The 24212-nt window shown below is 57.7% G+C and overlaps 1 protein-coding gene and 1 long non-coding RNA gene across 2 annotated transcripts in view; one reads left to right on the plus strand and one right to left on the minus strand.

The window, feature by feature from the left end:
- Nucleotides 1–14306, minus strand: part of AGRN (agrin) — a gene marked incomplete at its 5' end in the record, with an annotated part of 71946 nt that extends 57640 nt beyond the window's left edge. Inside the window, 2 exons of the mRNA XM_077788093.1 lie at nt 11381–11642; nt 14133–14306. Of these exons, the coding sequence (XP_077644219.1) occupies nt 11381–11642; nt 14133–14306 (436 nt within the window). The remainder of the gene's footprint in view (nt 1–11380; nt 11643–14132) is intronic.
- A 1892-nt stretch (nt 14307–16198) lies between these two features.
- Nucleotides 16199–19406, plus strand: LOC116184405 (uncharacterized). The gene is made up of 2 exons (XR_013341141.1): nt 16199–16279; nt 19122–19406. It is a non-coding gene; the product is annotated as an uncharacterized LOC116184405 (long non-coding RNA).
- The last annotated feature ends 4806 nt before the right edge of the window (nt 19407–24212 follow it).

A 24212-nucleotide genomic window follows, 5' to 3' on the forward strand; every position in this document is an offset into this window, starting at 1 on the left:
CAGGGAATTCTGTATCCCTGCTCCCAGCCATGGGAATTCTGTATCCCAGCCATGGGAATTCTGTATCCCTGCTCCCAGCCACAGGAATTCTGTATCCCAGCCATGGGAATTCTGTATCCCTGCCCAGGGAATTCTGTATCCCTGCTCCCAGCCATGGGAATTCTGTATCCCAGCCATGGGAATTCTGTATCCCTGCTCCCAGCCACAGGAATTCTGTATCCCAGCCCAGGGAATTCTGTATCCCTGCTCCCAGCCCAGGGAATTCTGTATCCCTGCTCCCAGCCACGGGAATTCTGTATCCCAGCCCAGGGAATTCTGTATCCCTGCTCCCAGCCATCCAAAGCTCCGGGGTCCCAGGGAGCAGAGCTGGGCGCTTTTCCCACCTGCAGCAGCTCCAGCAAGGGAACCCAAGGCCAAGGATTGGTCACAGATTCTCCTCAGCTCCCCTGGCACGCGAGGGCAGAGCTGGCACAGCTTTGCCCACCTCAAGTCACCCCAAAAATCTGCTCTGGGGTCGGCAGTGAACCTCAGACTCCTGGGTGAGCACAGAACTCGAGGGAGGGAAGCGCCCAGAGCTCCAGAGCCCGCTGGGAAGGAGCCGGGACAGAGGGACAGGGGGACAGAGGGACACTGGCACTGCCACCCGCGCTCCCACGCCAGGCTCGGGCTGAGTGGCCCCAAAAACCTCAGCGAGCCCCCGGGGAGCCCCTGCAGGGCTCATTGCCGTGCCCACCTCGGAGCACGAGGACCGAGCCATGCCCGAGAGGCACCAGGAGCTGCCAGGGCCACGGGCAGCCGGGTCCCGCTGCTCCCGCGGGCAGCAGCAGCAAACCCGGCCCCGAAAATCCGGGGGGAGCACCCCAGGACACCGAAACTGAGCCCAGCATGGCACAGAGCCCCCGGAGCACCCCCAGAGCACCCCCAGAGCACCCCAGGACACCGAAACTGAGCCCAGCACAGCACAGAGCCCCCAGAGCACCCCAGGACACCGAAACTGAGCCCAGCATGGCACAGAGCCCCCAGAGCACCCCAGGACACCGAAACTGAGCCCAGCATGGCACAGAGCCCCCAGAGCACCCCCAGAGCACCCCAGGACACCGAAACTGAGCCCAGCATGGCACAGAGCCCCCAGAGCACCCCCAGAGCACCCCCAGAGCACCCCAGGACACCGAAACTGAGCCCAGCACAGCACAGAGCCCCCAGAGCACCCCAGGACACCGAAACTGAGCCCAGCATGGCACAGAGCCCCCAGAGCACCCCAGGACACCGAAACTGAGCCCAGCACAGCACAGAGCCCCAGGAGCACCCCAGGAGCTGAACCATGAGGAGCTGATCCCCAGGAGCTGATCCACGAGGAGCTGGCACTCGGGGAAATCCTGGGGAATGTCCCAGGCACAGCCAAAAGCTCAGAACTCCCATGAATTCCCTTAAATCCCACGGATTTTCTGCTCCAAGGGACACGGCTCTGGATGGACTTCCCAGCCCTTCCCACACAATCCCATTTATCCCACAGCTCTGGATGGACACTCCAGCCCTTCCCACACAATTCCATTTATCCCACGGCTCTGGATGGACACTCCAGCCCTTCCCACACAATTCCATTTATCCCACAGCTCTGGATGGACACTCCAGCCCTTCCCACACAATTCCATTTATCCCACGGCTCTGGATGGACATCCCAGCCCTTCCCACACAATTCCATTTATCCCACGGCTCTGGATGGACACTCCAGCCCTTCCCACACAATCCCCTCCTTTCAGGCCCTGCAGAAATTCCCCCAGCTTTGCTTTTCCCCTTCACGGAGCTGTGGGGCAGCTGTGAGCACCAGGAGAGGGAGCAGAAGTTTGTTTTAGCACAGATTAAACACAACAAAACCCGAAAGGAGAGCGGGAGGCTCCGATCCAAGGTCGGTGGAACGTTTCCCCGGGCAGGAGGAGCAGGAATCTTCCTGGGAAGGGTGGGAGGATGGAGCTGGGCTGCAACAAAGATTCCTGTCCTGGTTTGAAGCTGCAATTGTGTTTCCTGGGGGTGGGAGACTCCTCAGTCCCTTGATGAACAAAGAACTGATTATCTCAAAAGCAGCAACTTCATCAAGAATTTAAAATTGTCTCACTTGTTTTAGTAGAAATTTAGGGATTCTGGGATTGGGAGCTCGAGATTTTGGGATTGGAGCTGAGATTTTGGGATCAGGACCTTGAGATTTTGGGATTGGAGCTTGTGGTTTTGGGATGGGAGCTGAGATTTGGGATTGGAGCTGAGATTTTGGGATTGGAGCTCAAGGTTTTGGGATTGGAGCTGAGATTTTGGGATTGGAGCTGAGATGATTTTGGGATTGGAGCTGAGATGATTTTGGGATCGGAGCTGAGATGATTTTGGGATTGGAGCTCGGGAGCATCCCCAGAGCCACTGAGGGAGAGGAAGAGGCCGGGGCTGCGCTCCCTCCTCCCTGCCCCAGGATTGGAAGCAGATGTGGAGGAAGTGTCTCATTAGCGGTAATTGCTTCGCCAGGATTTGAGGTTTCCCCTCTGTCACCACCAAAAACACTCCGAGGAGCCGGGACAAGGGGAAAACCCCTCAGGGCAGAGTTTGTGCTGCACAAACGTTTGGGATCGAGGCAGGGAAAGTTTATTCAGCCCGGGCTGGCAGCGGGCTGAGGGATCTGGAAGCATCCCGGAGGATTAAGCTGGAAAAACTCGGCCTAAATCCCACTTTCCTGCCTGGCCGCGGCCAAATGAGGCGTGAAATGGGCTCGGAGGGCAGTCCCTGGCACCGTCCCGGTGAAAAGTCCCGGTGCAAACGGGGAGAACAGGCACGGGACATGCCAGGAGCTCCTTCCCCAAAACTGGGACACGCCAGGAGCTCCTTTCCTACAGCTGGGACACGCCAGGAGCTCTTTCCCCAAAACTGGGACACACCAGGAGCTCCTTTCCCACATCTGGGACACGCCAGGAGCTCCTTTCCTACAGCTGGGACACTCCAGGAGCTCCTTCCCCAAAACTGGGACACACCAGGAGCTCCTTCCCCAAAACTGGGACACACCAGGAGCTCCTTTCCTACAGCTGGGACACGCCAGGAGCTCCTTCCCCACATCTGGGACACACCAGGAGCTCCTTCCCCACATCTGGGACACGCCAGGAACTTCTCCCTCACATCTGGGACACTCCAGGAGCTCCTTCCCCACATCTGGGACACTCCAGGAACTTCTCCCTCACATCTGGGACACTCCAGGAGCTCTTTTCCCACAGCTGGGACACTCCAAGAACTTCTCCCTCACATCTGGGACACGCCAGGAGCTCCTTCCTCACAGCTGGGACACTCCAGGAACTTCTGCCTCACAGCTGGGACACTCCAGGAACTTCTGCCTCACAGCTGGGACACTCCAGGAACTTCTGCCTCACAGCTGGGACACTCCAGGAGCTCCTTCCCCATTTTGGGGCTGCTCCAGGGGCTCCAGGTGTCCCCTGGCCCCAGCACGGGCTGTGTCCCTGTCCCTGTCCCCTGTCCCCATCCGTGTCCCTGTTCCCTCGCTGGCTCTCACAAAGCCGTCTCTGTTTGCCATCTCTGTTTGCCGTCTCTCTCTGTGTTTGCCCTCTCTCTGTCTCTCTCTCCCTGTTTGCCGTGTCTCTCTCTCTCTCTCCCTGTTTGCCGTGTCTCTCTGTCTCTCTCTCTGTCTCTCTCTCCCTGTTTGCCGTGTCTCTCTCTCTCTGTCTCTCTCTCCCTGTTTGCCGTGTCTCTCTCTCTCTGCTCCGGGCCCTCTGCCAGGGCCGGGCTCCTCAGAGCCGCGATTGTGCCGCGGCCGGGCAGCGCTGGGGCACCCGCGGGGGAGAGATCCCGGCCCGGCGTTCCGGCACGGACCCCCGGATCCATCCGGGATCGGCTCCCCGGGGCACTCTGGGCCCACGGCATCAGAGCCATGGGCTTCAGGGCTCCAAAAACCCTTCCCATGCAGGAACTGGGAATGGATTCCCGGCCCGGCGTTCCGGCACGGACCCCCGGATCCATCCGGGATCAGCTCCCCGGGGACTTCTGAGCCCACAGGGTCAGAGCCGTGGGCTTCAGAGCCCCAAAAACCCCGACCCAGCATTCCGGCACGGACCCCCCAGTCCATCCGGGATCGGCTCCCCAGGGAATTCTGTGAGCCCACAGGGTGAGAGCCATGGGCTTCAGGGCCCCAAAATCCCTTCCCAGGGCAGGAACTGGGAATGGATTCCCGGCCCGGCGTTCCGGCACGGACCCCCAGATCCATCCAGGATCAGCTCCCCAGGGAATTCTGAGCCCACAAGGTCAGAGCCATGGGCTTCAGGGCCCCAAAAACCCTTCCCAGGGCAGGAACTGGGAATGGATCCCTGACCAGAATGGATCTCTGTTCCAGCACGGACCCCCCGATCCATCCGGGATCGGCTCCCCAGGGAATTCTGAGCCCACAGGGTCAGAGCCGTGGGCTTCAGGACCCCAAAAACCCTTCCCGGGCAGGAACTGGGAATGGATCCCCGCCCCGGCGTTCCGGCACGGACACCCCCAGATCCCTCCTGCTGCTGGCACAGTTCTGGTGTCGCTAAAACCGAGCGGGATCAGCTCCCACCCGGAATTCTGAGCCCGCATTCCCAGCACGGAGCCTGCCCCGCCCCAGGCAGCGCATCCCGGCTCCCCAAAATCCCTCCTGCCCAGCAGCAGAGCCTTTCCAATTCCCCCCCTTCCCACATGCAAATTCCCTCCGGGAATCCCAGCGGCCTCTCCTTTTCCTGCGCTCTTTACGCCGCTTTAAAGTCGCTTTGCCGCCGTCCTGAATAATTGACGGGAACATGAAAATTTTAAAAGTCTTCCAAGATTCCATTAAAATTCATTCCCTTTCCCTTTGGAGAATTGCCACTGCCAGAGTCCCATGGAGGGCAGCTGCCTCCCTTCCCAGGATTTAACTCCAGAGCGAATTCCCAGGACAGTGGGGTCCTGCAATAACCTAAGGAATAATTATAATAACCAAACAATAATCTAAGGAATAACTGGGGAATAACCTGAGGATTATCCTAAGGAATAGCTGAGGAATAACCTATGGAATAACCTCAGGAATAATCTAAGGAATAACTGAGGAATAAACTCAGGAATAATTGAGAAATAACCCCAGGAATAACTGAGGAATCTCTGCTTCCCAGCCATTCCCAGCCTTTTCCAGCCATTCCCAGCCATTCCCAGCCATTCCCAGCCATTCCCAGGCTCGGGTTTCCCAGGCAGCCTGGAGTTAATTAGTGTCACAGCCCTGGGCAAAGCTCTCCCAATTCACCCCACTTGACCAAGTGACCCTGAGGATTTGGAGCAGGCCCCATAAATCCATAAATCCCAAAGGCACGTGGGCTTTGTTTTCCAGGAGGGAATGACCAGGTTCCCTCTTCCCCTTCCGGCAGCAAGGGGACTCCAGCCTCAGCACCCCGGAGGTGGGAATTTTATACCCAGCAAGGAGGAGAGAGGGGTTTTACCCTGTCCCCTCTGTGTGGAACAGGCAGATCCGAGGAATCCTGCCCCCACCAAGCTCAGGAATCACACGATCCATCCTTGTGCTCCCTGCCCCAATCTCCGTCCCAAAGAGGAGAGGAATGATGTTCTTACCTAAGGAATAATCCACAATCCATCGGTGGGACACAGGGGCAGCACATGGAAAAAAACACAGGGAAAACAGCTGGATCAGACCGGGGGAAAAATCCTGCTCAAAAATCCTGCTGGGGAGAATCCTGCTGGGGAGAATCCTCCTGGGGAAAGAATTCTGCTCAAAAAATCCTGCTGGGGAAAATCCTGCTGGGGAAAAAATCCTGCTCAAAAAATCCTGCTGGGGAAAATCCTCCTGGGGAAAGAATTCTGCTCAGAAAATCCTGCTGGGGAAAATCCTCCTGGGGAAAAAATTCTGCTCAGAAAATCCTGCTGGGGAAAATCCTGCTGGGGAAAAGGCCCCAGCCCTGCCCCAACAGCCCAGCGTGGCTCTGGTGGGTGTGGGCAGGACCCTCACCCCAAAAATGCTGCAGCCCCCTCCCTCTGGAGTAGAGATTCCCCCAAAAAAATTCTCCAGCCCAGCCCCTAGATATTCACCCCAAAAATCACACATTTTCCCCCAGAAATTCACCCCAAAATTCAGCCCCAGAGCAGGGGCTCACCCCAAAATCTGCGGCCCCAGGGGCAGAGGGGCAGCAGGGCTGGGGAAGGGCTCCTGTCCCAAACCACGGAGACTGGGGGGGACTGGGGGGCACTGGGGGCACTGGGGGCACTGGGGGGCACCAGCAGCAGCTGCCCGGGCTCGTGCCAGGGTTGCCAAGGCTGCCGGGCTCTGTTATCCACCAACAGCCTTTGAAGTCAGGGCCCAGGAATGTGCCCGCCGGGGAAGGGGGGAGCAGGTCCCCAAAGCCACCAGAGCCACCCCAGAGTCACCAGAGCCACCCCAGAGTCACCAGGGCCACCCCAGAGCCACCAGAGCCACCAGAGCCACCCCAGAGTCACCAGAGTCACCCCAGGGCCACCCCAGAGCCACCAGAGCCACCCCAGAGTCACCAGAGCCACCCCAGGGCCACCCCAGAGTCACCAGAGCCACCCCAAAGCCACCCCAGAGTCACCAGGGCCACCCCAGAGTCACCAGAGTCACCCCAGAGTCACCAGAGCCACCCCAGAGTCACCCCAGAGTCACCCCAGAGTCACCAGAGCCACCCCAGAGTCACCCCAGAGCCACCCCAGAGTCACCCCAGAGCCACCAGAGTCACCCCAGAGCCACCAGAGCCACCCCAGAGTCACCAGAGCCACCCAGGGCCACCCCAGGGCCACCCCAGAGCCACCCCAGGGCCACCAGAGCCACCCCAGAGTCACCAGAGACACCCGAGCCACCAGAGTCACCCCAGGGCCACCAGAGCCACCCCATGGCCACCAGAGTCACCAGGCTCGGCTCGGAGGGATTGAAATCCCAGCCAGCTCCACCTGCCACTGGCCCAGATTGCTCCAGCCTGGCCTGCTCAGTCTCTGCCCACTTTTTACTCATGTTTTTATCCATTTTAACCCATTTTTTATCCATTTTTTACCCATTTTTTACCCACTTTTTATCCATTTTTTACCCATTTTTAATCTATTTTTACCCATTTTTTATCTATTTTTTACCCATTTTTTACCCACTTTTTATTAATTTTTTACCCATTTTTTATCTATTTTTTACCCATTTTTATCTATTTTTACCCATTTTTTATCTATTTTTACCCATTTTTTGTCTGTTCTCCACCCATTCCAGCCCTCAGATATGATTCTTTCACCCCGGGATGCATTCCAGAGCTTCTCCAAAGGGTTCCCACGCCTGGAATGTCCCAAAATCCTCCCTGGGGATGGTCCCAGCCTGCTGTGCTGCAGCTGAGCGCTGGAATGGGTGGAGAATGGGTAAAAATGGGTAAAAAAATGGGTAAAAATGGGTAAAAAATGGGTAAAAAAGGCTGCAGCTAATCCACTGCTGCTGCAGTGGATTATGCAGGGAATTTGGGCACTTTCCAGGGCTGTGAGGGGAAAATCAGGATTATCCCTGGTGCCCCAATTCCCAGGAATTTGGGGAATTTCCAGGGCTGTGAGGGGAAAATCAGGAATGTCCCACCACCCTCCTAAAGCTCCTCCTCCCTTTCGGGTTCCTCCCTTGCCCAGGCTGGAAAAGCTCCGTGGAAAAGGAGGAGAAAAGTTCCATGGAAAAGGAGGAGCTGGGCAGGAGGGAACCCCAAACCCAAAAACAATTCCAGCAAAAACAATTCCAGCAAAAACAATTCCAGCAAAAACAATTCCAGCAAAAACAATTCCAGCAAAAACAATTCCAGCTGGGATTTCTGCCTGGGAGCGGGGGCTGCCACAGCAGCGCCGAGGGGATCAGCTGGAGGCAGCGGGAGCTTTGGGATGCAGAGTTTAAAGGGAATTTGGCAGGAATGCTCGATCTGGAGCAGGGCAAACCCCTCCCAAACCTCCCGGCAGCTTTTATCCATCACTCCCAAGTGGAAGGATCCTGTTGTGACAGGACATGAAACCCTGAGAGAGTCCCAAAAAATGCTGCACCCCACTCCAGCAGCAGGGAAATTCCAGCTCCTTTTCCCTTCCCTGAGCAAGCCCCGGGGAAGCAGAGCAGGAACCTGGGTCCGTCTGTCCAGGGAAGGAAAAAGAAGGCAGCAGGTCTGGGATGTGTCCTGGATCAAAGTAGCTCTGGGCTAAAACACAGCCCTGCACCAAAAAAGCATCTCTGCACCCAAAAACCAGCCCTGGACCCCAAAAGAGCTCTGGACCTAAAAACCAGCTGTGGACTCAAAAACAGCCCAGGACACAAAAACCAGACCTGGGCACAAAATCAGCTCTGGACCCCAAAACCAGCTCTGGACACGAAAACCAGCTCTGGACCCCAATAAACAGATCTGGACCCAAAATCCAGCTCTGTACCCCAAAACCAGCTCTGAACCCAAAAACAGGACCCAAAACCAGCTCTGGACCCCAATAAACAGATCTGGACCCCAATAAACAGATCTGGACCCAAATCCAGCTCTGGACCCCAATAAACAGATCTGGACCCCAATAAACAGATCTGGACCCCAATAAACAGATCTGGACCCAGCCCAGCCCTGGACCCAGCCCAGCCCTGGACCCAAAACCAGCTCTGGACCCAAATAAACAGATCTGGACCCAGCCCAGCCCTGGACCCAGCCCAGCCCTGGACCCAAAACCAGCTCTGGACCCAAATAAACAGATCTGGACCCAAAACCAGCTCTGGACCCAAATCCAGCTCTGGACCCCAATAAACAGACCTGGACCCAGCCCAGCTCTGGACCCAAAACCAGCTCTGGACCCAAAACTAGCCCTGGACCCAAAACCAGCCCTGGACCCAAAACCAGCTCTGCACCCAAAATCAGCCCTGGACCCGGCCCAGCCCCTGCGCTTCCTGCGGAAGGGGCTGGGAAAATCCAGCCTTTGATGCTCCGAGCGGCTCCAGAGCGGAGCTGGGCCTCGGGAGATAAAAACACCAAAGGAGCCTCGCCACGGGACACATCCGGCCCACGGCCGGGAGAGAATTCCATCGCCATGGAGCCACGGAAAACCCAGGCACGGCCGCTTCCCGCGCCCAGCACGGCCACGAGGCTGGGAAAATCCTCCCGGAAAAGCTGCTCCGGGCAGGGCAGGAGCCTGCCAGCATCCCCCGCACCCCTGGGTGAGCTCTGGCATTCCCTGGAACCGAGGCACCAGTGATAATCCCGATTTTCCCCTCACAGCCCTGGGAACTGCCCGAATTCCCTGGAATTGAGGCACCAATGATAATCCTGATTTTTCCCCTCACAGCCCTGGGAATTCCCCACATTCCCTGGAATTGAGGCACCAATGATAATCCTGATTTTCCTTTCATAGCCCTGGAAAGTGCCCAAATCCCCTGGAGCTCTGGCATTGCCCAAATTCCCGGGAAGAGGTCGGGGCAGGGTGCCAGGGGGAGGCTGCTGTGGATCCCAGGGATGCAGAGCTGGAATTCCAGGCTGGCAGGATTCTGGATCCCATGGATCCAGAGCTGGAATTCCAGGCTGACAGGGCAGGATCCCAGGGATGCAGAGCTGGAATTCCAGGCTGGCAGGGCAGGATCCCAGGGATGCAGAGCTGGAATTCCAGGCTGGCAGGGCAGGATCCCAGGGATGCAGAGCTGGAATTCCAGGCTGGCAGGGCCACAGGAGCCCTCCCAGCCTCCCACTCCCGATGAAAATTCCACAGGAATTTGCTCAGCACGCCCGGGATGTTTGGCATTTCTGCCACAGGGAGGGAGGGAGGCAGGGAAGGGACCCTGGGTTGGGGGACAGGGATGGGGACAGGGACACAGGGCAGGGCGGCCTCTGCAGCACTTCCAAGAGCGTTTTCCATGGAATCCCTGGGAGGATTCCTTCCTTGCCATGGGTGAGGCAGCAGGAAGGGGCCCCGGGGCTGTCCAGTGCTGGATTTTCCCTCTCCCCTCCTTCCTTCCCCTCTGCCACACTCCCCAGCTGCTGGGAGCGAGGTGCTGACGCTGCTCTCGCTATCTCTGATGGAAAACAGAGCAGGAGGAAGGAAGGGAAAGGGGAAAAAAATCACTTTATTGAGGGAAAACCCACACACAAGTGCTGGAGCTGAGCTCCCAGCCCGGAGCTCGGGAATGGCTCCCGGGGGGCAGGGCAGCTCCTCAGGCCGGGATTTGTTGGTTTTTCCAGGAGCCAGCGGGGCTGGAAGAGACCGCAGAGAGCTCGGGGATGTCTGGGACTGCTTGGAAAAACTCGGAGTGCAGAGTGAGCCACCCAAACACACAGGGTGATCCTAAATCCCCTGGCCAGGAGCTGAGAGATCCTAAATCACCTCTCCAGGAGCTGAGAGATCCTAAATCACCTCTCCAGGAGCTGAGAGATCCTAAATCACCTGGCCAGGAGCTGGCAGATCCTAAATCCCCTGGCCAGGAGCTGAGAGATCCTAAATCCCCTGGCCAGGAGCTGGCAGATCCTAAATCCCCTGGCCAGGAGCTGAGAGATCCTAAATCCCCTGGCCAGGAGCTGAGAGATCTTAAATCCCCTGGCCAGGAGCTGAGAGATCCTAAATCACCTCTCCAGGAGCTGAGAGATCCTAAATCACCTCTCCAGGAGCTGGCAGATCCTAAATCACCTCTCCAGGAGCTGAGAGATCCTAAATCACCTGGCCAGGAGCTGAGAGATCTTAAATCACCTGGCCAGGAGCTGGCAGATCCTAAATCACCTGGCCAGGAGCTGCCAGCTCCACCCCAAACACACAGAGCAGGGCAGGGTGATCCTAAATCACCTGTGCACGCACCACTGACCCCGAGGGGCTGTGATGGGAGCTCACAGAGCAACGAGACCAACGCCACAAGATCCTAAATCATCACCTGCCCATCGCCCACCGACCCCAAACGCCACCAGCACCCCGAACACACGGACCAGCAACGACACCCCTCAAACACACAGCCCTGCCCATCCAGGGGCTGGGAACCCACAAAAACCACACGAAACCTCACAAAACCCAGAACACCGACAGAAATCCCTCAAAAGCCCCCGATCACCCTCACCTTCCACGCAGTGCTCCACCTCCTCCAGGCTGCGCATCAGCCTGGAGCTGCACTGCCCATCCAGGGGCTGGAAACCCCACAAAACCCCACAAAAACCCCATAAAAACCTCACAAAACCAAAAAAAAAATCATAAAACCCTCAGAACAGCCTCACCTTCCACGCAGTGCTCCACCTCCTTCAGGCTGCGCATCAGCCTGGAGCTGCACTGCCCATCCAGGGGCTGGAAACCCCACAAAACCCCACAAAATCCCACAAAAACCCCATAAAAACCTCACAAAACCACAAAAAAACCCATAAAACCCTCAGAGCAGCCTCACCTTCCACGCAGTGCTCCACCTCCTCCAGGTTGCGCAGCGTGATGCGCATCAGGCTGGAGTTGAGCATCAGCTCGTTGCGGTGCGCCGGCCAGAGCGCCTGCGGCGCGGGGTTGACGAAGAAGATGCGCGTGTCGCCCGTGGCCACCTGGTTGTCGCAGATCAGCGGGTCCCCGAAGCCCCCGATCACCACCTTGTTGCCCCCGTCCAGCAGGATCTCGTGGGTGACGATGTCCTTGCCCTTCAGGTAGCGCCACACCCGCACCTGGCACGGCGAGGGAGAGGTCACCGGGTGGCTGTGCCCGGGGATCCTGGATGTCCTCCCTGGGATCCCATCTTCCCTCCCGGGGTCCCATTTCCCCTCCCTGAGTCCCATTTTCCCTCTCCGGGCTCCTCTTTTCCCTCCCTGGGCTCCCAAGGTTTGGTGGCCCTGGCAATGATTGGTGGCCCTGGCATTCACAGCTTGGTGCCCTGGCAGATAAGGACTGATGGCTTTGACAAAGTTTGGTGGCTCTGACAAAGTTTGGTGGCCCTGGCAGTGATTGGTGGCCCTGGCATTCACGGTTTGGTGGCCCTGGCAAGGTTTGGCGGCCCTGGCAGGCAGATTGGATCCCCCTGGAGATCAAGGAGCCATTCCCAGTTTCCTGCGGGTGCCCCCGGCTGCCCCTGGACCCGAGGGCTGCTCAGACACAGAGATTCCCCCGGAGATTGGAGATTTCCCCCGGAGATTGGAGATTCCCCCCAGAGATTGGAGATTCCCCCCAGAGATTGGAGATTCCCCCCGGAGATTGGAGATTTCCCCCCGGAGATTTCCCCCCAGAGATTGGAGATTCCCCCCGGAGATTGGAGATTTCCCCCCGGAGATTGGAGATTCCCCCCGGAGATTGGAGATTCCCCCCGGAGATTGGAGATTTCCCCCCGGAGATTGGAGATTCCCCCCGGAGATTGGAGATTCCCCCCGGAGATTGGAGATTTCCCCCCGGAGATTGGAGATTTCCCCCCGGAGATTGGAGATTTCCCCCCGGAGATTGGAGATTTCCACCCGGAGATTTCCCCCCAGAGATTGGAGATTCCCCCCGGAGATTGGAGATTTCCCCCCGGAGATTGGAGATTCCCCCCGGAGATTGGAGATTTCCCCCCGGAGATTGGAGATTTCCACCCGGAGATTGGAGATTTCCACCCGGAGATTGGAGATTTCCACCCGGAGATTTCCCCCCAGAGATTGGAGATTCCCCCCGGAGATTCCCCCCGGAGATTGGAGATTTCCCCCCGGAGATTGGAGATTCCCCCCCGGAGATTGGAGATTTCCACCCGGAGATTTCCCCCGTGCCAAACTCCTCCCTCGGCACCTCCGGCCACGATCCGAGGGCACAGAGTCCAACCCGGGCTGAAACCTGGCTGGGAACGCAAATCCCAGATCCGGGAGCAATCTCGGGGATTTATTTTGGGTTTTTTCGCTGCCCGAGCTGCAGAATTCCAGCCCCGATCGAGGAGAATTCAAAGTTCAGGCTGAGCCTGAGCCAAACTCCTCCAGAGTGTCCCTGGCAGGGCAGGACGGGGCCGGGGCCAGTTCCCGGTGGGCACCGGAGCCACAGGGCAGAGCCAGGCAGGAAAAGGGAATCAATTCCAGCAGGAAAACAGGAAAAGGGAATCAATTCAGCCAGGAAAAGGGAATCAATTCAGCCAGGAAAAGGGAATCAATTCCAGCAGGAAAAGGGAATCAATTCCAGCAGGAAAAGGGAATTGGAAAACTAGAATTGTAAGACTAGAATTTTGTGAAACTAGAATCGCGAAAATACATTCTTACAAAAACAGAATTTTATAAAAATAGAGTTTTATAAAAATAGAATTTTATCCCAGGTGGGATTTCCACAGAGGTAGGAGTCTCTGCCGACCCCAAAACCACTCCAGGACTCCCTGGAGCAGCCGGGCAGAGCCTCCCTGCCCCCAGAGAACCGCGGCACCCCCGGGCACAGGAACCGCCCGGGCCAGCCCCGGTGAGCCCGGGGAAGGTGTGCAGGAGTGCGGGGCACAGCCCCGCTCTGCGCAGCCCGGCAGCCCCGGAGCGGCTCCCGGAGCCCCGGAGCGACTCCCGGAGCCCCGGAGCGGCTCCCGCAGCCCCGGAGCGGCTCCCGCAGCCCCGGAGCGGCTCCCGCAGCCCCGGAGCGGCTCCCGCAGCCTCGGGAGCGGCTCCCGCAGCCCCGGGAGCGGCTCCCGCAGCCCCGGAGCGGCTCCCGCAACCCCCGGAGCGGCTCCCGCAGCCCCGGAGCGGCTCCCGCAGCCCCGGAGCGGCTCCCGCAACCTCGGAGCGGCTCCCGGAGCCTCGGGAGCGGCTCCCGCAACCCCCGGAGCGGCTCCCGCAGCCTCGGAGCGGCTCCCGCAACATCGGAGCGGCTCCCGCAGCCTCCGGAGCGGCTCTCTCCCATTCCCGGCCGCTCTCCTCTCCCCTCCCGGCCGCTCTCTCCCTTCCCCGGCCGCTCTCTCCCTTGCCCGGCCGCTCTCACCCCCTCCCGGCCCCTCTCCTCTCCCATCCCCGGCCGCTCTCCTCTCCTCTCCCCTCCCGGCCGCTCTCCTCTCCCCTCCCGGCCGCTCTCCTCTCCCATCCCGGCCGCTCTCTCCCCTCCCGGCCGCTCTCTCCCTTCCCCGGCCGCTCTCCTCTCCCATCCCCGGCCGCTCTCTCCCTTCCCCGGCCGCTCTCTCCCCTCCCGGCCGCTCCATCCCCGCAGTCAAGCCCAGGCACCTTCCCCGGCCCCACCTCCTCCAGCCCCAGGGCAGGTGAGCCGCCGCGCAGGGCGAGAACCCAGCCAGACAAAGGAGGAAGAATGCGGGGGGTGGGGATAAAAACCACCTTTTCCAGCAGCAGAAAGCGCAGCCCGGGGCTGGCTCCTCGTGCGGGGCATTTGCACAGCTCGGGGTTTGGGTTTTTTGGGTTTTTTTAAGGTGGGAAAACTGAATTCTGTGAACTCTGCTCTGCAGCAGATGGGGATTGGCGTTAATTGGCGTGAATTGGCGTGGCTGCCAGGAACATCAGAGTCCAGCGGGCTCCTCCCACCCTGATGAATGGATGGATGCGCAGGGCGCCCGAGCCCCGGCAATTACCTGCGGGGCAGCCCATTCATCAGCGCGGCGCAATTAAGACTTTGTCACGGCTGACTCACCGGCGGCAGAAAAGGAAGGGAGACGGAGAAAAAAATCTGGGCTGGGACCTGTTGGGAGGAGGACCCTGCCCTGGAGCGCTCTGTTTTTCCAAGCAGAGCAGAAAACGCTGGGTTTCAGAGGGGTTTGAAAGCTCCGCGGACGCACAGGAGGAGCGGCCACAACTTTATCCAGGCGCGGGTGTGTTTTATAGGCAGAGGAAAAACTAAAAACCCCAGAAATAAAAGGATTTCCCGACGTGCCAGGGAGATGCGTGCCCTAATAGGGAAAGGGACCACCTGTAAAGGAACATTCCTGCCAGGAGTTAGCGCCACGTTTGGTTTTGTAAAGCCAGCGGAGAAGTTGGAGCCAAGTCCCCTCTGGAGGAACTGTCACTCGGGATGGGAAGCGCTGAAAGGGGTCACCAGGAAATTTTGGGAGATAAAAGCCAGGATCAGCTCTGCTTCCAACCCTATCCTCTCCCCCTTTCTCTCTCTCTCTCTCTCTCTCTGTGCCTTTTCCTTGCCCCTTCCCCAGTACTCGGCAATTCCTAAAAAAAGCCCCAAAATCTGTGCTCCATTGTCCGGACCAGGATGCACAGCCTTTCCCACACCCGCAGAACCTGGATTTCTCCTACAAACAGCAGCTGCCTTCCCAAACACCGGGACGGCCCAGAAAAAGGCACTTCAGGGGGCCAGAGCAGGAAGGGACAATGCCAGCAGCAGCAGCAGCTTTGTGCAGAAGTCAGAAGAAGCACTCGGGAATGTCAAACCCCTTGGAAAAAGGGCTCAGCAGCCACTTTTCGGGAATTCCGTCAGCCTGCTCCTCCTTCCCCCAGCTCGCCCGGCAGCACAGGCACGGCTGGCAGCTATTTCGGGGTGTTTATCTAACATTAACTTCACATTTCTCCCGCTGCTTATCTGCCTCTATCGAAGGGTTCGGAGCCGAGCTGGGAAGAACAATGCCCCGGAGCACGGAATTCTCGGATCCGCACGTGCCCGCTGCTCCCGGACCACCCAGCTCCAGCAAAACTCGGGATTTTGGGTGTGGGAGCTCCCCACATCGCCTCTCCTCTGCAGATAAGGCAGAGCCTGGCAGGAGATAACGGCGGGGTCTGGGGAGCAGCAGGGCAGGAACAGAAGGATTTGGGGCAGGAATTTCCTCAGCACAAGATCCTGGATTTCTTCCCAGCTCCCCCAGGGGCCGTGCGAGGCCAGCAGGAGCCGGGGGTCAGGTTTAATCCCGAACTGCTGCTGGAATTTAGGTTAAAAACAGAACACAACAAAACAAAATAAACTGCAGGCATGGCAAATGCACACGATTCCCATTCCAAGACTTTGGGAGAGCTGAGGAGGGCAATGAGCCAAGAGCTGCTGCAGAGCCGCATATCCCCAAGTCACTGCAGTGACGGGAGATTTATCTGCTCCCAGGTCCTTGGGACATCCCAAATCCCATCCCAAAGCCGTTTTTCCCGGCAGACACCACAAATGACGCAGGACGGGCTGATGGGCAGGGAAAGGGACAGGGAGCCGCTGTCCTGTGAAAATTCCTGAATGTCACAGCGCTGCCATACCGCCATGGGATGGGATGGGATGAAAGCTCTCCTGCTTTCACTTTCACACGACTCCAAAACTGGAATGATCTCTCAGGCCTTTCTGTGCCCTTTCAGGAACAGGCAGGAGCAAAATCCCAAACTCCAGAGCAAGCAGCACAAACCTCTCCTGGGCACTGCTCAGGGAAAGGCCGGGAAGCGATTCCCTTCCCAGGGTAAGGAATTCAGATTGTGCTTCACGGAAAGCCACCCCGGGCAGCCCCATCCCACTGCTGGCTGCTCCAGCTGGGGCTGGACTGCACCTTGCAAAGGCAGAGCTGCTTTTCCTATCCCAGCTGTTCTCCCATCCCAGCTTTTCCCCCATCCCAGCTTTTCCCCCACCCCAGCTTTTCCCTGCCCAGAGTCCTGCCCTGCTGCTGCAGGATGATTTTCTGCCAGGCAGACACCTCGCTGGGAGTCCGCAGTGGGAGAAAAGCGATTTATTTCTCACCCTGCCACCTCTGCCTGGCCACCAGCGCCACTGGGCCACCTCCCGTGGCCACCTCGCGCCGGCCTCAGGTGGCCACATCCATCCGTGCCCCACAGGCTCATTAATGCTCGGCGGAGCACCCAGGATGTGCCAGACACTGCGAACAGACGGGCCCGGGGGGGCTGCGAGCTGCAGATGGGTCGGGGGGCGCTGGGAGCGGGCAGGGGCCGGGGGGATGCGCCAGAAACTTCACCAAAACCAGCGTCGCCCCCGGCGCTGCTCGGCACCAAGCAGGATTTTTAGCAGGAAAAGGGGGAGGCGGAGAGGAGGAAAAGGCGAGGGAAGAGCGTGTCCTTGCAAGCGGGATTCCTGCCCCGGCAAGGGTTAAGGCATCCGGCGCGTTTTCTGTCAAGCGGGCGGATGGGATTTCAGGTTGCTCGGGACTTCAGCGTCTCTCCCGCTTCGGGGGGAGATAAAAAAACCCCCCAGAGCCCGAGGCCAGGTCGGTGGTTAAACAATAGCCCGGGCCGCAGGAACTCGAGATGCTGCTCAAGTCAACAGCGGAGGCTCCCAGCACCTTCCCGGCAGCGAAGTTGGGAGGCAGCTCCGCATCACGCCAAAGCCCGGGAGGGAAATGCCCATAAAAAGCAACCTCTGGAGATTCCTCCCCCCGCTCTGCCGGCCACACCGCAGCTGGAGCCTCCCCGCACCCCCAAAAAGCCCCGATCCCCCCGGGGAGGGGGCGGCGGGTGCCAGCTTTACCTTGCACGAGTAGGTGTGGTGCACCGGGTCCACGTTCATGATCTCCTCCACCGTGCCCGTGAGCACCACGTTGGCCTCCTCCTCCCGCCGCTCCAGCTCCCGCTCGGGGCAGCTGGCGCAGGCCGGCGGCAGTGCCAGTGCCAGTGCCAGCGCCAGTGCCAGCGCCAGCAGCAGCCGTGCCCGGCCGGCGCCCGCCCGCCGTGCGCCCATGCCGGTGCCGCCGGTGCCGGTGCCGGTGCCGGTGCCGGTGCCCGCTCGGCGCCGCTCACCCCGGCAGACAAAGCGGCCCCGCTCCTACGGCAGCGCTGGCGCAGCCGAAAGAGCCACTTTTGTTCCAGGAGGTGAAAAGGAGGAAAGAAAGAGAGCAGGGAGGGAGGGAGGGAGGGAGCGAGGGGAGGGGAGAAGGGAGGAAAATCCCAGGAGGAGGAGGAGGAGATCGGGAGGGCGGCGAGCAGCGCTCGGCGCTCGCTGCCCGGGAAGAAAGAGCGCAGATTTGCATGCAATCTGAATTTCTGATAAGGAGGGAGCGGGGTGAAGGGGGAGAGCAGGGAGGGAGGCAGGCAGGCAGGCAGGGAGGCCGCCCGCCCTGCTGGCAGCGCTCGGTGCGAACGCCGCCCCGGGAAAGGAGCCGCGGTTAATGGATAATCAGCGCCGCGACGTGAGGAGACTTTTAAAGGTGTAGGGACCCAGCCGGGCCCGCCACCCCCTCGCCGGCAGTGGCAGCTGTCCCCAGCCCTGTCCCGGGGTGTCCCCCGCTCCATCCTGAACCCCCGAGATGCCCAAAGGAGGGTTTGTCCCTCCCTGTCACCCCCACTCTGAGTGGCAGCTGTCCCCAGCCCTGTCCCCTCCATCCTGAGCCCCCGAGGTGCCCAAAGGAGGGTTTGTCCCTCCCTGTCACCCCCACTCTGAGTGGCAGCTGTCCCCAGCCCTGTCCCGGGGTGTCCCCCGCTCCATCCTGAGCCCCCGAGATGCCCAAAGGAGGGTTTGTCCCTCCCTGTCACCCCCTGAGTGGCAGCTGTCCCCAGCCCTGTCCCCTCCATCCTGAACCCCCGAAGTGCCCAAAGGAGGGTTTGTCCCTCCCTGTCACCCCCTGAGTGGCAGCTGTCCCCAGCCCTGTCCCGGGGTGTCCCCTGCCCCATCCTGAGCCCCCGAGGTGCCCAAAGGAGGGTTTGTCCCTCCCTGTCACCCCCACTCTGAGTGGCAGCTGTCCCCAGCCCTGTCTCGGGGTGTCCCCTGCCCCATCCTGAATCCCCGAGGTGCCCAAAGGAGGGTTTGTCCCTCCCTGTCACCCCCCATTCTGAATGGCAGCTGTCCCCAGCCCTGTCCCCTCCATCCCGCAGCCCCGAGGTGCTCAAAGGGGGCTGACACCCCGGCATTTCCCTCCCTGTCACCTCCAGTTCCACCCCAAGGATGCTCCCAGGTTTTCCCCACGGGGAAACTGAGGCAGGGCTGGTTCTGCCCCGCAGGGACCCCCCGGATCCATCCCTGGGCACAGGGGTGACCCGCACTGGGGACATCGCTGTGACCCGTGACAGAGCCACCCGTGGAACCATGGAATGATTAGAAAAGAACTTTAAAATCATCTCATCCCACCCTTTCCCCGTGGCCCGGCTCCCCTGGGGGGCTGCAGGGCGATTTCCCCACTTGTCCCGAGCAATTAGGGCACAGAGAAAATGAAAAGTTAAGTGGCACCGGGGGAGGGATGTTGTTTCTGCCCTCCATAAATCAGCCCCCAGAGGCGCTTTACGAGGCTTGATGGCCCTAAAAAAAATCCCCTCTGTTTCACTTGATGGCCCTAAAAATATCCCCTCTGTTTCACTTGATAGCCCTAAAAAAATCTCCTGGTGTGACCCAGCTCCTGATCCCAGGGTGAAGGTGAAGCACCTGCCAGCCCAGGATGTGACACACGAGGTGTCCCCACGTCCTCCGGTGAAGAACAAGGGCAGCATCCTGCCCTGTGTGCTCCTGTCCTTCCCTAAATTCTCGAATCATTCGTTCCCTAAATCCCGAGCGCTCCGTGCTGCTTGCCCCTGTGGGTGTCACACTCCTTTTCCACCCCATCTCTCGTTTATTTAATATGTGGAAATAAATGAGTCTTGCTGAGTGTTGCATAGTTTGTCCCTGAAGAGGATGGAGCGCCAGAGATCCCGTAAATCTGCCTGGAAATATCCCAGATCCTGTGGGGCTTGCAGGGAAAGCACCTTGGACATTTTCTGTCTTAACCCAGCCATTCCCACAGTGCAGCCCCGTGGCTTCTCCCAGTTCTGTTTCCACCCAAAACTTCCATTTCTCCCTTGGAAATCTGAATTTCCCAGCTCAGCACCGAGGGAAGGTGCTGATCCAAAGCAGGCAGGGTTTTATCACCTCAGGGAGAAAATCTTTATCAAAAAAGGCTTCATTTCCCCCAAAAAAGTGGCCCAGAGCCTACTCAGGCCTGCAGGAAACCTCTTAAGGAATAAATTCCAAACCTGCCAGATTTTCCTGCACTGTAAAACCCCCCAAAAATTGCAGGATGAAGTGACCCAAAGAAAATTCTCATTTTCTCACCAAAAACATCCCCAAAACCATGGACTTTTGGCTGAGGGGCACTGGGAGGCCTCCATCCCTCAAAGCCAAGGCCAGGCCCCACAGGCCTCACATCCCAGAGCTCTTTCCACTCAAAAATTCCCCCAAAAAGTTCCAGGATGAAGTGACCTGGAGAAAATCCACGTCATCCCACTTTCTTACCAAAAAACCTGCCTAAAAAACCCCTGGATTTTTGGCTGAGGGGCACTGGGAAGCCTCAATCCCTCAAATCCAGGCCCAGGCCCCACAGCTCCTCAGAGTGGAGCTCCATGACTCCATCCCTGTGTTTATAATCTCCAGCAATCAGCTAAAAATATTTCAGCGTCCTGGCAGCTGATTTTTTTTTGAATCCTGCTGTTTTAATAATTAATTTTTATTGTATTCCTCGAGCACTGCTGGAGTGGAAACACCAGGAAGAAGCTGAGCTCGAAGGAACCAGCTGGGACTCCCTGCTCCAGAAACTCGGAGAGCAGGAGAGGAGAGGAATTATTTCTGCTGGATTTGGACAATTTTCTGGGTTTGAGTTGTTTCTCCTTTTAGCCCCACCCCTCCATCTGCTTTGAGAGCTGGCATGTGAGGAGAAAAATGGATTTCACAGCTTTTGTTTTTTGATGTTTTTGCCCCCAATCTGGTGTGGTTTGACTGGAATTTTTTGGCCTTGAGGGTTTTTTTTTGGTGAGGAGCTCGATCTGCTTGTGGGGTTTTCATGGGATTCAGAAGGACAAGGAATTTCCAAAAGGCAGGAGAAGAAGAAAATCACCTTTTTCAGGGCCAGTGTGCAGGTAGCAGCACATTCCCACAGGGAATTGCTGAGCCTCAAGCTGATAAAAGGAGAAACAGGCAAAAAAACCCTGGGATGTTTCTGTGGGAAAACCAAGGCAAATTCCTTAGCAAATCAGCGCCCAAAACAAATAAACAGCAGCTCCCAAAAATACACAAAACACCGGGGTTTGTCCTGGCTCTTCCCTGTGAACCTGGGGCTCGGGAAAACTTCTGGGAATGCCTTTGGTTGTGGCTCAGTCTGCTGCTGGGAAATCAAAATATCGGGGAAAACTGCGAGGAATTAGGCAGGGTTTGCTTCCCCACACTTCTGCGTGATTTTGGGTGGGAATTCCAAGGGGTTTTTTGGAGGGGGGGGGCTAAATGGGGGAGGGAAGGGAGGGCCTGGCACTGCCCACATGTCAGGGCAGGAACCCTTCAGGGTTTGGAGCCAAATATTTGCCTGGAAAGCAAATAAAGGCCCTGGTGAGGAAAACCCAGCCCCAGAGGTGACAGCAGCATCCCCATCCTGGATTTCCAGCATCCCCATCCCAGATTTCCAGCATCCCCATCCCGGATTTCCAGCATCCCCATCCCGGATTTCCAGCATCCCCATCCCAGATTTCCAGCATCCCCATCCCGGATTTCCAGCATCCCCATCCCTCATTTCCAGCGTCCCCATCCCTCATTTCCAGCATCCCCATCCCGGATTTCCAGCATCCCCATCCCAGATTTCCAGCATCCCCATCCCGGATTTCCAGCATCCCCATCCCTCATTTCCAGCGTCCCCATCCCTGCTCCATCCCTACAAGCTCCAAAATGGTTTAATGTGATTTTTTTCCCCGCTGTATTTCTCTTTCAAGTTTAATCCCTCCCGGTGCTCCCTGCCACTGTCCAATTCCTTTTGTGTGCTGTTGGAAATGTCACTCAGGAGCAGCTGGAACAAGCTGCCCCTGGGATGCTCTGGGATAATGAGCCCCAAATTAGTAATTCTGTTAATTAGAATGGGGATAAGGTTTGAGAGCAGCCCCACATTTGGGGGTTTCACCCCACAGCAGCTTCACCTCGGCCACTGCAGCACCCAAGGGGGGTCACTGTCCCTCTGCTGTGCTGGGGGGACAGGAAAACTTTGGCTTTTCCAAAAAAAAAAAAAAGAAATCTAGGAACTCACAGGGAGCTGTCACATCCTGGAGAGAAAAGAAAAAAATTGAGATTTTGATGTTTTCCTGCCCAAATTCCAGAGGAATTCCTGTGTTCAGTGCAAAGGGCACTGGAATTTTGTCCAGGTGGAATTGGATGTCCTCTCATCCCAGCACACAATTCCCTGGCTTGTCCCAGGATTTGATGTGGGAGCCATGGATGCAGAGATGAGGAATATCTGGAGTAGGACACCAAAAACCTTTCCTGCTTTAAATTCACATCCTGGAGAAAAAAAAAAAAAAAAAGAATTCAGCATTTTCCTCCCCGGCTTGGGCCGACAGCCTTGAACTGGGTTAAACCTGGGTTACAATGGGTTAAAAATCCCCACTGATCTCCTGCAGCGCCTGGGATCCAGGCAGGAAAAGCTGGGAATTGTGCTGAATGGGCCCAAATCCCCTGGGCTGCAGAGAAAACCCCAAAACAGCTCTAGTGACAGCCTGGGAGGAATTCCGCCTGGAATGGGATCGAGGGCTGCGGTCACACCCGGATTTTGGGAATTTTTAGCCCCAGATCCCGGGGCTCGGAGCCCCCCACACCCCTCAGGTGTTTCTGGGCCGGGTTTAGCTGCCCTGAGCCTCTGGCAGGGTTTGACCTGACCCGGCCCAGGGCAAAAGGAGAGAAGCAGAAGGAAAACCCAGAGTGAACCTGAGGGCAAACCCCAGGATCAAAGCCCATCCTCAAAAACACCTGGGGGGCTGCTGGAATTCCTCCTGCTGGAATTCCTCCTGCTGGAATTCCTCCTGCTGGAATTCCTCCTGCTGGAATTCCTCCTGCTGGAATTCTGTGCGGCCTCCCTAATGTGGATTGATGGCCTCAATCCGCTCTCCCTGCAGGAAAAAGAGAGCCCTGGCCCCTGGTATCCATTTTTCCTTGCAGAAATCCCAATCTGAGGAGATTTTCCTGGTATCCATTTTTCCTTGCAGAAATCCCAATCTGAGGAGATTTTCCTGGTATCCATTTTTCCTTGCAGAAATCCCAGTCTGAGGAGATTTTCCTGGTATCCATTTTTCCTTGCAGAAATCCCAGTCTGAGGGGATTTCCCTGTGCCACATCCAGGAGAAAACGTCTCCATCCATCCCCCCGCGCGAGGCAGCCGCAGAGGGAAGCGTTCCCACCCGATTCCTCCCGGCCCTGGATTGATTACAGCCGAGCCAGGATTAATTGGGCAAAGTAAAAAATGCTTCTCTGGGCGATCAATCTTCCCCCGGTCCCTCACCTTGTCATCCGCTAATAACCGGGAAATCAAAATTCCCCTCCCGGCTGCCTCGTGCCTGCAAATGGATTTCTCTGCTGCATTGCTGGGAATCCTTAAAAGGCATTTTGGGAGCAGCCAGGAGACAAATGGGATTAGCTGGGCAGGGAAAGTGCAGCCGCAGCGTTTCTGCATTCCCAGCAAGGGGAAACGCGGCTCTGCCGGCTCGGGGATGGGGAGAGCCTCGGGAAACGGAGCGGGATTTGGGCTGGGAATCACGGATGCACCAGTGCGGCTGAGGAATATTTGGAATGAAACACTGGTTTAAATGCCGGAGGGATTCCTGCGCTCAGTGTAAGGGGCACAGGGAATTTTGTCCAGGAATTTGGACATCACTTCTCCCATCCCACAGAATTCCCAGGATTCAGTGTGGGAGCCATGGGTGCAGAGATGAGGAATATTTGGAGTCAAACACCAAAAACCTTTCCTGCTTTAAATTCCAGAGAATTTCTGAGCCCATTTTCCGTGTGAGGGACATTGGGAATTTTTTCCAGATGGACCTGGACATCCCCAGTCGCTGCTCTCATCCCAGCACAGAATTCCCAGGATTCAGTGTGGGAGCCGTGGGTGCAGAGATGAGGAATATCTGGGGTAAAACACCAAAACCCTTTCCTGCTTTAAATTCCAGAATCCCCTGGTCTGTGCCAGTGTGTTCCCAGCTGTTTGGGTTTGGATTTCCCAGCTGGCCACGCCATGCCAAGGACATTTGGGGGCTGTCACCATCTCTGGAACGTCAAATTTGGCTCAAATTTATCACAAGGAGCCGAGAACCCGGCCCTGTCCGAGAGAAATGGGGAGTCCTGGAATGGTTCGGGTGGGAAGGGACCCAAAAGCTGATCCCATCCCTCCCCCTCCATTCCAGGGACACCTTCCACTATCCCAGGTTGCTCCTTGGATGATTCCAGGGGTCAATCCACAGCTCCTCCTGGCAAATCCCACTGATTTCCTTCTGCCATGACCTTTAAAGCCACGGGAATCAGGGAAATCCCGCAGCCGGGGCAGTGCCAGCTCCCAGCAGTGACGCTCCGGGGGGATCCCGGGGGTCCCGGGGTGCCCAGGGCCGGCACTGCCCAATCCCACAAAGCTTCCAGGAGCTCCCTGATGGAAAACACGGATTGTGCTGGGGAGCAGAATGGCCTGA

This window comes from Lonchura striata, chromosome 24 (genome assembly GCF_046129695.1).
Source record: "Lonchura striata isolate bLonStr1 chromosome 24, bLonStr1.mat, whole genome shotgun sequence".
NCBI classification, from domain to species: Eukaryota; Metazoa; Chordata; class Aves; order Passeriformes; family Estrildidae; genus Lonchura; species Lonchura striata.